Source organism: Coenobita brevimanus, chromosome 62 (genome assembly GCF_032717465.1).
Source record: "Coenobita brevimanus isolate Jiangsu-jjx chromosome 62, ASM3271746v2, whole genome shotgun sequence".
NCBI classification, from domain to species: Eukaryota; Metazoa; Arthropoda; class Malacostraca; order Decapoda; family Coenobitidae; genus Coenobita; species Coenobita brevimanus.
In genome coordinates this window covers 34,437,131-34,449,363 of record NC_137015.1, presented here as the reverse complement: position 1 = coordinate 34,449,363, position 12,233 = coordinate 34,437,131, and the positions used below count along the sequence as shown (strand labels likewise).

The 12,233-nt window shown below is 41.0% G+C and overlaps 1 protein-coding gene across 1 annotated transcript in view; it reads left to right on the top strand.

Annotated features, from left to right (window-relative positions):
• und (methionyl aminopeptidase und) overlaps window positions 1–12,233 on the top strand; it is a 158,564-nt gene that overhangs the window by 103,000 nt on the left and 43,331 nt on the right. The window contains exon 7 of the mRNA XM_080275741.1: window positions 9,926–10,100. Within this exon, the coding sequence (XP_080131867.1) occupies window positions 9,926–10,100 (175 nt within the window). The remainder of the gene's footprint in view (window positions 1–9,925; window positions 10,101–12,233) is intronic.

The following is a 12,233-nucleotide window of genomic DNA, read 5'->3' as shown; positions in this document are numbered from 1 at the left end:
AATTGAGCTATCAGTAAATAGAAAAAAATTGCCCATTAAAGTTTGTCTTACATATAGATATAATTTGCCAGTTTCCCTCACTTTACAGTATGGTGCCAATTTTTTAAAAAATATATTTTTTTCTGGAACACGTCCATGACATAATGGGGACTGTCTGTATTTAATGGATCATGTCAATTTTTTTATCAGCGAGTCATTTGAGGCATTTACTGTAGGCAAATAATGATGAATGTGCCAAGTTTTGTGATAGTGTTAAAAATTTGTATCTTTGTAATTCATTAACCAGTAGCCTGATTTCAATAAACAATATCTCAAAAAATAGAGCTGGTAAAATACTTCAAGACACATAAGAAGAAAGCACAAAATACAGTACCCTTGCATCCAGTACGGATTTTTGTCAGACAGTACTACCGTACTGGACTAAATCCATATTGGACAAACAATAGACCTTATGGGACAAATGAATAATGTCAGACAAGCCTTGAAAAAGTTCCCCCAGAATTCAACTTAACTACATTTTGACACAACTAAGATTCTTACCAACCTTTAAGGTGAGTGGTGATGGGCTTGGGGGGGGGAAGGGGGAGGGGTATCCGAGGCTGTAGAAGGTCCTACTGACCCCCTGGAGGGAAGGGCCCCCAGGATCCTGAGGAGGCCTCTCTGCCTCAACCTCCCTCATAAATCCCTCATAGTCACGCACTGACATCGTCGTCATCATCATCAGGGGGAGGTACAATACTGCAGTTTGACTGGCACACGACATGAGTCACGAGGAAGGCGTACTGGACTGGTGCGGCAGTACTAGGGAAACGTTCCTCAGTGTTAGCCATCTTCCCGTGCCTGGGCGGGTAATAGTACTGGACGCAGCACATCAGTACTAGAGAAGAACTCCATGGATTTGGCCCACTTTGCACAGCCAATCCTTACTAGCCCAACAAATCCGTACTACAGTAATAAATTATTTTATTTTTTTGCTGACCGTACTGGACGAGAATAGTACTGGACAAACGCGTACTTTACATGAAGGTACTGTATATGATATATCAGGTTGTAATGCTGTTCAGTTATAAACCCCATATCATAGTACCTCTATGAAAAAATAACGTAATTTGAAAATAACCACAAAAATCAAAAGAAGGGCAATCACCAACCCATGTACAGTAGTGCTGCAAGTATTTAAGTGCTGTGAGGTGTGTGAGGATTAACAGTAGTCCAGTATATTGTCAGTATAGTGCATTGCATTCATCACTAACTTGTTTCAGATTAGGACCAATGTCTCGCGTGTCAGTTTCCACTGATCCAGTTACAGTCACTGTGTCAAGTACTGAAGGAACTCTACAATCACCCAAACCGTGAATGTTGAGGAATAATGATTGACGAACGTCATAAGTCACATTAGCATACTAAACACAATAACTAATAATACGTGACTTGCATGATTTATGGCCCTTGACGTGAGGCTGCATTATAGGAACACTTTTTACATGACTGACAGTATAACTGTTCTGTCTGTTATAATCACTCATTGCCCAAAAAGCTGTAAATATATCACTCACTTTATCACTGCCCAAGTTGTTGAAGCAGCCATACATACAAGGAGGAACGATTTTCCTAGTTGGCACCTCCATTTTGTGCTGTAACTCACATGTGCTTCCCCAGCATTTTGTTTTTGCTTGGCAACTGCATGTTTCCATAACGTGGATCACATTTTTGTGTCTGTTTATGCTCAGGGCCCTCCTGGTCGTCATCACTATGTAAGTCACTCAAGTTGTGATGTAAATCACTGTAAATCTGAGGTGAAAATAATCTAATAAACCAGAAGCACGTTTATGTGTCTTACAATGTAAACAGAACTGGGAAGGGCAGGATCTGGCCACACTCTCCAGCTGACACACCCACAAAACACAGCCACTGATTGGATGTGAGTTTGATGTCATCATGAGACCCACTGCTCATTGGCAGCTTGGAGGAGTGCTTGTTGGCATGTATGTTCGTCTTTCTTCCGCTACAGCTTTCCTTGGGAGAGACACAGGCCACGAGTACCAGCCTTCAGCGTGTTGGGACAAGAATCTACCTTGTTGTATAGGATCTTTAACCATGCTGTAAAGATAAACATGCCATGAAAACATTTCCACTGGATAGAAAAATGGCAGATGAGTGTATTGCAACCTAAGTCTCAATTTTAGATATTTGGCACATTTGTCGTTATTCGACTAAATGCCTCATGTAATGGGTGAGGGAACCTGCTGCACCATAAACTGCTACCCAAAATCAGTGACAGAAGACTTGGATCTGAGTCCCATGTCTATCAAGGGCCAGTTATAGTTATGCAAGTGTTTGTGACTACAATCAACCCGTTGTTTTTATGGCAGCTATGGTTTATTGCTCACGTAATGCCACTCGGGGATGAGTGAGGCTGGTCACTCTCATCTTAAATGTCAGGACCAGCTGCCTAGCCCCAGGCTCCTACGCTCCTCATGGGGCAACGTAGGATTGGATGATGGATGGATGGATGGATGTTAAGTACGGTAAGCTAAGTGACCTGCTTCTTTTCATTATAAAGAAACTAATGTGTTATCTCTAGCCTGACAGCCAGTTTCACACTAAAAGCCATATATATTCCTGACTTACCTAGATGATGGAGAGCAAGAGACTGACAAGGAGAGTGTATGCGAATGAGGTGGAGGGAGGGAGATGGAGGGGGAGGCTGAGGATGAGAGGGAGGGGTGGCATGGAATGGTATATGAGAGAGAGGGGTGTGAGCTGGGAGCAAGGCAGTGAAGTGGCATTGGACAGGATGACATGGAGGTGATTTATTTGTGGCCACCCCTTAAGGAATTGAGGCGTCTAGCGATAAATAGATAGGTAGACTTACCTATTGATGTACTTTTTAAGGACATAAGGTAAAACAGACATAAGAAAGTGACATTAAAGGGCTTAAAGCAACAAGTACTGTAATGGTAGTTACAGTGATGAAGGTGAAGAGATTTTAGTTGAGGCTTAAACTGGCTTCTAAGTCTCTGCAACACTTCTAGGAGATACAGTAGCTTGGAACCCCTCAGAGTCACTGGAGTGACTTCTATACATTTTAGCATAAATTTAAGCATTCCCCCCCCCCCCACTGATGCCAGTCTACATATGTGGTGACGAAACTGCCAGTGAGGTGAATAGATCATGTGTGGTGTGACAGAATATAAGGAAACAGTGTATGTGAGTCACATAAGCAGAAGGATGAATGCATTTGAAATGTTAGAGGTGCAGATAAAGAGATTAAAAAGTGTAAAGGATATGGAATTCTTCAAGGAAGAAGTATAAGATGTGATGTAACTGTTAAAAAGGAAAGTTTCATAGAGTGAAGTGGAATACTGTACTTAGATGATGTAACATGTATAAAGGCCAGGGATGATCACTCATAGATGGAGTAAGTAGGAAGTTGCTTTGTTGATATATGATGAATGGCAGAGAGGCATGGGTGATTGTTAATGTAATAACTGAAATGCTGGTGTAACAGCTTTGAGAAGATGAAATGTCTGTGATGATTTTTTATGGACATTGTGTAAACTAAAATGAAAAGAGAAGGATACATCACAAGCTAAGGAGTTAATGGGCATTTTTGGTAGGGGTTCTGAACAGAAGGCTTGTAATGGGAGTGTTCACTTTCATCTCAGTCCTCTTCTTATTCAGCTGAGATTGTACAGCACTGAGATTAATGAACAGGTTACCCATATCTATAAAGCAGTCTGCCTTTGGAGTAATTTAAAAAATTCTATGATTTTCTTTTCCTGAAAACTCATTGTTATGTCCCTAGTCCCACACTGCCACAGGCTCCAACAGCTGTACTGTAGTTCAGTATAGGAAGGACATTGCCCAGTGAGTTGTTCTTCGTGTGGTCAGCCTTTCAGTGTGCAACAACAAATTCGGCTCAGGTGTGGTAAATAAACACTGGCTTCTCAAATAATTACACTTAATGCTTGCCAACTACACCTTACTGTTTTCACAAGTGCCGGAGCTATACAATGTTCACTAGACCGCACTGACCCTGGCACTGAACTGCACTGAAATTACAAGTGATATGAAACTGACTCCCCTAGGTTCTTCCACCTCCTTAAATAGCCTTCCCTGTTTCTCCAAAGCTCAAGTACATCCTTGATGGAGCAACAGTTACCACTCAGAGACATTCAAAATACCCTAGAGTTTTCTTACACTGTATAACACCCTGAATTATGTAGCATACAAACTGAAATAAAATTATATAATTTAATAAACAATCACACAAAACATTGTAGAGAAAAAGAGCATAAAATTTAATTCATAACTTTACAGAATTTCTCCACTCACAAGTTGCAGGCTAACTAGCAATTCTGACACGTAAATAAAAAAATACGAGAAGTACTGAGAATCTTCCAGTACTTCCTATCTAGCAAATCCCACTTCTCAACATTATAATCTTGTTGCTCATACAGTGATGGAGGACCACAGAGTTTGTCACATGACACTGGTTTAACAAGTCACTACAGTACTTACAAGTTACCGTATTTTATGCCATATAATGCGCACCCATGATTTGGCAGGTGATGTAAGAAAGAAAAATTTATCAAGATTTAGAACAGAACCAAGAAGCTTAGAACCAAACTGGAGCCTGACCTGATACCTTCTTCCCCAGCAAGCATGGCCTTGGATATGCTAATCATGCTAGTCCACCAATAGCTCCGACTACCATTATAGGCATACCCCGGTTTAACGATCATTTGGTTATGTAAAAACCCATCCTTAGGTGGGGTATCGTATATCGGGGTAGATTTAACATGTAAACTACAGGGAGTTCCCGATAAACAAAAGGGTTAGGTACCTTTAAAATCTTTCATATATCGTTTTTTCGTATGTTGAAGCATTTTTCCCCACAAGAAACTTGAGAAAATGAGAAGATGCATTCTAGGAGCCCCCCAAAAAATGTCAGCTAACTACTTTGTACTGTACTAGGCTGGTTGTATACTCTTAAATCTACAGTAGAAATGTTAGTAAAAGCTAAATGAACTTTAAATGTTTATTTATCAAATTACTAAGTAAAAAATAAAAAACTACCATACAGTATATACAGGTGAGGCCTGATCTCACTCACGCTCTGGCCTTCCTCGTGCCTCTTGATAATTTTGAGCTTGCGCTCCAGCGTCAGGGTTCGGTTTTGCTTCCTCATGAGAGGCTCCACAGATGATGATGACGAAGGTGAAGGACGCTTGGGTGGCATGATGCAAGATGCGAAAGATTCTCGGAGCACAGAAGGCACGCACTACACAGCCGGGGAGCGGGAACTGACTGGGTCGAAGCGGAGGCAGTTGCTTGCCACGCCATACACGATAGTGGCACTGCGTTTGGTCGCCCGCCAAAATTTGAATTATTTTTTCTTAGTGCTTATCTTACCATCGAAGCATATGCCTTTCGTGTGGGGGGAATTTGTCCTATATTTTTCACTTTCGTACCTTCAAATTTTTGTATATTGGGACTTCGTATATCGGGGACTCCCTGAAATGGGATGTTTTTTCAGCTTTGGGTTTCCCCCCCAATCAGGTCCAAAACCCACCCAAATGAGCCCAAGAACAAGTTTAAAGCCAATCTGAATGGCATAACAGCTGTAAAAGAAGCTAGCCTAAGCATAACACCTGTAAGTAAAACCAACAGATAAAATCTGAAAATCATCAAATTTAAGTCAGGAAAAAATTAAGCTTAGTAAACTGTACCCCAAAATGACAATGTTCACCCCACCTATGGCTAAAATACTGTACATTAATCTGAGTCTGAAAACAGTTTATAAAACAACATAAACGCACAATTTTAGTCTAAAATGTCATCAAAGGCAGTAAAAAAAACAAAAAACAAACCCATCGTTAAACCAGGCTTTGGCGATCGGTAGGTGGGGTGTGGTGGTATTTCTACCCCCATCGTTAAGTCGGGGCTTTGCATCTAGGGGTATCGTATATTGAGGTATACCTGCACTTTTATTGTAGTTTGTGATGGAAATTAAAACAATAAAACCCAGCCATAATCTAAGGCTAGAGAAGCCTATAGGTTGGTTTTGGTTTGTCAGCTAACGTTACTGTTTATCACTGTCGAGCTCAGACTGCATCTGGCAGGATGGGTGATTGAGTTCTTTTATATCCTAGCAAATTATCGTTCTTTCTTATTTAAAAAATAATTTTTACAACCAAAAGGCACAAAAAAATAACGAGTCCCTTACGATCGATAATGAGAAGAGGATGAAAAGGTTGCAGGTCTGAGATACCGAAATGGTATAAAGAAACAAGCAAAGTATGGCCATTGTGTGATGTTTCTGATCGTATCATAGAATAGGTTAGGCCTAACGTTATATCTAGCCTAAGTAGTCACTTGCTATGCCCATATTTGATTTTTTCAGTAATACTATGTTCCCATATATAAATGTATATATACTGGACTGTATATATATATTTTTGTGGCTTTGGCTCGTATATATAGTTATGCCTGAGTATTCAAGGGGCCACTCTGGTGAACAGGAGAGTGTAGGTACTAGTTAATGCAACCCATGGGCCTAATTTGAACCTGACCTTTATGGCATAATGCACAGTGTGACTTTTGAAGCTTTTTGTTTTTCTTCTTCTTTTTTAGAAAAAAGTGCACAATATATGGCGAAAAATACGGTATCTCAGGGTTTTGATCACTAGTGAATTTTTTAGAGGTAGCGTTCTTGAAAAACAAAAGATCAGTATATTATTATTATTATTTTATTTTTTTTTATTACTATGGGTTTGCTTGGTTCATTAGAAGAAAATGGTAAGAGGAAGCCAGGAAGGTGAGTGATGCGTATGCCAGGATAGAATGTCATCAGCTGTATTACACAGGTAGTTCATACACCATATTATTATACCCTAGTGAAGTGAACTGATTCTATATTTTATATTTGTCATTCTTACTGTAACTGTGCCACACTACCCATGGGGTGAATGTTCACATGGCTTTTAAAGGATTGGGTTTGGCCATGCCTTGGTTATACAGTACTGTACTGTAGTTGGTGTTTATAGACCAACCACTCTCCAGGATTGATTATCACTTCTAGAGTAGTTAATCACCGAAAGGGATGAGGTTTGCTTCAGTTTCATGATCCCAGAAACCCATTTGGAGGCCTAGTGAGTATGTCTGGAGGTGAGTGTCCCAAGCAGTGTTACAGTACTTAGGAATACAGTATCATCATCATTATATGGGGGCAAATGCCGCTGGGTGCATAGCCTCTCTCACCCTCTGACTCCACCCATGGGGGTCTCTTCATGCAACCTTCAGGCCAGGAATTACCCCTCTAGATATTTCTCAACAAAAACGGTTGACCTGCTCCTGCCTTGAATTCCACGGCCTTCCCCATGGTCTCTTCCAGCCTGGGTTAACTCTCTCAGAGATCACCCTGTGAGCCCAACCAACTTTAGGAAAACAGACCACGTGCCCATATAACTGGAGATGGAGCCGACATATTATGTGAGTAATATGCCTTGATTCACTCTTACCAAGTAGGCATTCCTTACATCTCTGGTCATACAAGCGATATACCATTATCCATTGAAGGCACTTAGAAACAAAGGAATCAATTCGCCACTTCAAGGTAGTGATTCGTGTCCATGTCTTACAGGCATATCCTTCACCTTTATCACTTTTTCAATGTCTCCCTTCCTCTCTTCCTATTTCTCCCATCTTTTCTGTCACTTTTTATTGCTCTTCTCTCCTTTTTAAGTGGTTTTACGTTGAGAATGACGAGCCTAATGGTTTCTAGTAAGCCAGCAAACCATTTACAGTGCAGGGTGGTAACCAAACAACCAACCCACATGTGTTCCGTACATGTCAACAAGTGGGTTGGCAGAGGGTTAGTGCCTCTCCCTGTAAAATCATGAACTCAAAGACAAACGGCCACCCCTTACGGGATTATGGCATCTGGCAGTAGGTAGAAAGATAGATAGTCTTACAGGCATAGAGTAAGACAGGCAGCACCAGTGCCTTGAAGATGAAAATTTTTATCATTCTGCATAAATAATGACCACCAGTTACCCAAGTTGATTGAACTCGCAACCCCGTAGGCAAGACCGACGTGACGAGAAGTCTCGTCGTCAGACATACCGTTATCATGGATCACACTTTGAAGGGAAGTGAATCCTTCCAAGACTTCTGTGTTCTCACCACATTCTTGGACACTGAATTGCTTCATCCAACAAGGCACCAACTGCCTGGACCCTGGTCAAGAGACCTTTAATTCCATTGGCTTGACATTTTTGTATAAGCCTACGAGGGGTCTTGGTAGTATAGGTACATCATTATATGGTGTACAGAGACTGAAGTTTGTTGAACAAGTATCCTAATGGATTATGTGCTTGTAGGGAAAAGATGCTTGGGTGTGATGACGACAAAAATTGTGAGAGTACAGTGTTGAGGCTGATGTGATTTTAACCTGCCCCATCCCAACCTCTTTTCCACCACTGACTCCCCCCAATCCCGACCATTTTTGGAAAAAAATTTTCTTGGCTAAAACCTCCGCTTTTGGTGAGAAACATCGAAAATTCATAAAGAAATCGCTCACCTGAGGTTTAAAATACTCAAACCAGGTAGCAGTACCTCCTTACCTTACTGGGTTTTCTAACAGGCTGGCACCAAAGAAAACGAGTTCTAAGGGAGAGTAACTATTTCACACCACTCATAAACGGTATTAATTTATTTACTGGGTACGAATTTATATGTAGTACGAGAGTATATTGGTTTTCAAACAGTAATATAGGCATTATAAGCATTGTTTCACTCACTAACTCATCACCATACCTGACCTTTTTTTGCCACATTACCTGATCATCATTTCTGATTGTTTCTTCCTCTAATGCTATGTAAAGTTTGTCCTCCACATTGTCATCGATTGAGGAATCACTCTGGCCCTGAGTTTCGTACCGTGGCATGACATGGTTTTACTGGCCAGGTCACTGATAACAGAAGAATTGCTGAGACAATGGCATGCAGGGGGGGGAAAGTCATGCTGGGTAAGGCATTGTCCCTGCCTGGCATCTTGTAGAGGAAGGTGTCACGTGTATACGTACCAAAAATCACTCGCGAAAATTGAAAATTGTGCGAATTAAGGACTTTGCAATTGATTCGCGTTTATGTACGTCGATGGGATTGGCAGTTACAAAACATGTGGACATTAATTCACGTCGACGGGACACCGTGGGTTAATAGACAGGGTGAAAGTGAGAGCATGGTGGAAGGGAAATGGTGAGAAGAGCACTCAGAGTGAAGGAATAAAGCTTTCATTGGCATCATAGTGTGATGTTCAGATTTCAAATGTTTGGGCAGGGTTCTGGAACTAATGTTGCTTCATACCAGAAATCCCCTGAGGAATGTCTGTTGAAGGATAAGAATTAAATGTTTCTCTAATTTTTATACCTGGTGGTTTGTTGGTCTGAGTCACCAGTCTGAGTAAATGTCATGTAAAGTGCAGGTGTTGATTCATGTCTTTAAAGAGTTTTTTGTTATGGGGGCCTAAATCAGTCACCCAACCTACCCTGACATGTTCCTGAGTACAGTAGCCAAGCCTTGGGGCCTCTCCACCTCACATGTGCAATATAAGACTGGCTGTTGCTGTTATTGTTTGTAAACATTTCTCGTCTTGATTTAAACTTCATTTCAGCCCCTGGGGCCCTGGCTTCAGGATCCAAGATTCCAGGAACTTGAATAATGTGTAAATGAGTACCTCAACTATATCACTCCCTTTTTCCTGATAAAACTTTTCTTATGTTGTGAATTCTACTTTACTGCATTTTTTAATGGGGAAAAATGCTTTTCTTATTTTGTGAATCCTACTTCACTGCATTCCTAAAGGGAGGAAAAAATAGTTGTGGTGATGATAATATAAGTAATTTTCTTCATGCAGGGATCCATGCTGGCAAGACTGTTCCAATTGTGAAGGGTGGTGAGGCAGAGGTGATGGAGGAGAATGAGGTGTATGCCATTGAGACATTTGGCTCCACTGGGCGTGGCTATGTGCATGATGATATGGAGACCTCACACTACATGAAGAACTATGATGTTGGACATGTGCCTCTCAGGTTAGCTTAGTATGTAAAATAATGCAAAACTCTTAGTAAGTACTTTTAAGAACCCAATTACTGTACTGGGTGGTAATCATTAACTAAATGAAGGCTGGCAGTCTTGTAGGTTCAGGCATTCCAGCTGGATGGAGCTTGGCATGGTATCTATCAGAGGAGTGGTTGGGTTTCTTGCTTGCATAATGTCATATAGGGGCAAGCAGACTTGGTTGTCCTTATCTTAAGTATCAGGACTGAGTAGCCGAGCCCTGGGCCCCTTCACTCTCCTTTACATGGGGCAGACTGGGATTGGATACTGAATGAATGAATAAGTTCAGTGATGCCTTCTTTTTACTTAACTAATGCCACTATTGGAAGATCTTACTTATATTAAGAGTTCTAAGTGGTAGTGGAGGAATCAGTGAAGGTTGTATCAATCTCCTTCAGTTTGAATTGTCGGTCACAATCTGAGCAGTCATAAAGAGACAGTAAGAATTTAATAAGGGTATCATCATCTGGTTGTAGGGTTATATAATTTCATGGGAATCTAAAGCATGTTTTAACCTCTTCACTTTGAGGGGTCTCTGATAAGTTAGTGCAGACAGATTACTCTTGCATGAATGAATTTAAAAAATGTTGTGGTATGGATGAGATTAAGGGGAATTATTTTTAACAGCTTTACTAGTAGGAGGCTCTTTTTAACCCCTTGAATGTGGTGATATATTTTGTTGGTTTATTTTTGCACCCTCCAGATGTTTCATTCAGCTTTACGGGAGATCTCTCATATTGAAGGTGTTACTGAAGGCTGTATGTATCCCATTCCATCCGAAAAATCTCTTGTTGATTGAATATTGTAATTTGAAGATAACTAGAGTAAAATGAAAAAATGCAACATGGGAGTGAAGGGTTTAAGCTGAAATAGCATTTGGTTGAGGTAAGGTAAAGGTGGGGGCAGATGCTACCTGGCACCTAACTGCAATGCTTATTTCTGTAATTTAGGTTTTTGAGCCTGTCACAGATTTTTCACCCATTATCCTTGGACACAAGGCCATGGTATCATCCAAGTTACCAGTATTATCTACACAAGGCCATGGTATCATCCTCATTATGACGTCATCTATGAGGCCTGTTCATTAAGAAATCAGACTTTATAAATAGCACACCAGCTAGCCGGTGTTGCGTGATTGTGACTGGAGAACTGTGTAGCTGTGACTTTGATCTTTAGTTTGACACTATCCACATCACTTAGTCATTGAGGTATGCGTGCTTGAGTGAACGTGTGTTTAGGTCACTTTGCAAATTTTCTTCTCTTTCGTCTATTGTCTGAAGTCAACAACCTTTCTGGGTAGATTTCAACTGGGGGGGGGGGGAGAAAGAAAGAAAGAAAAAAAGTTTGCAGGGGCTAGATATGGAGAGTAGCATGGCTGGTGGTTGATAGCAATCTTGTGCTTCACCAAAAAGTCACAGATAAGGAGTGACAAGTGAGGAGGTGCATTGTCATGGTGCAGCATCTAGGTTTTGTTTGTTCATGCCTCATGCCTCCTCCTTCGCATTGCCTCCCACAAACACTTTAGGACATCCAAGTAAAACTCATCATTGGCTGTGTGAGTATGTGGAACAAACACATGATGAATGACACTCTTCCGGTAAAAACAGACAGTCAACATCACCTTGACATTTGAGCAACTCTGACATGATTTTTTGGGCCTCGGTGACGATGTTCCAGCCTACTGCAATGACTACCTTTTTGTATCGACATTGTAGCCATACACCAGTGTTTCATCACTTGTTATGAGGTTTTTCAGAAAGTTTTTCTGAGTTTGGTAGGTGGGGGCACTCACCATCCACTCACTTGAAGTAGTGCTGCTCTCGGGTGACTACCCTTTCCTCTCTTCTCTCCTTCTTTCTGTCCTTCCTCTTCTGTCTTTCTTTCCTTCATTCTTTCCCCTACCTTCTGTCTACTGGTGACTGTACACTGAGTGACAAGCCAAATGGTTTCCTGTACAAACGTCCAAAGAAGTGATGTCCCGATTCCCAGTACCTTTCGCTTAGAAAGTTGTATCAGGCAACTGCCACGGCCTAGTTATATTTCTTGTATTGCATACCGGAAAGAGCAGTATTTAGATAAAGAACTCCAAAAAGCAATATATAAGT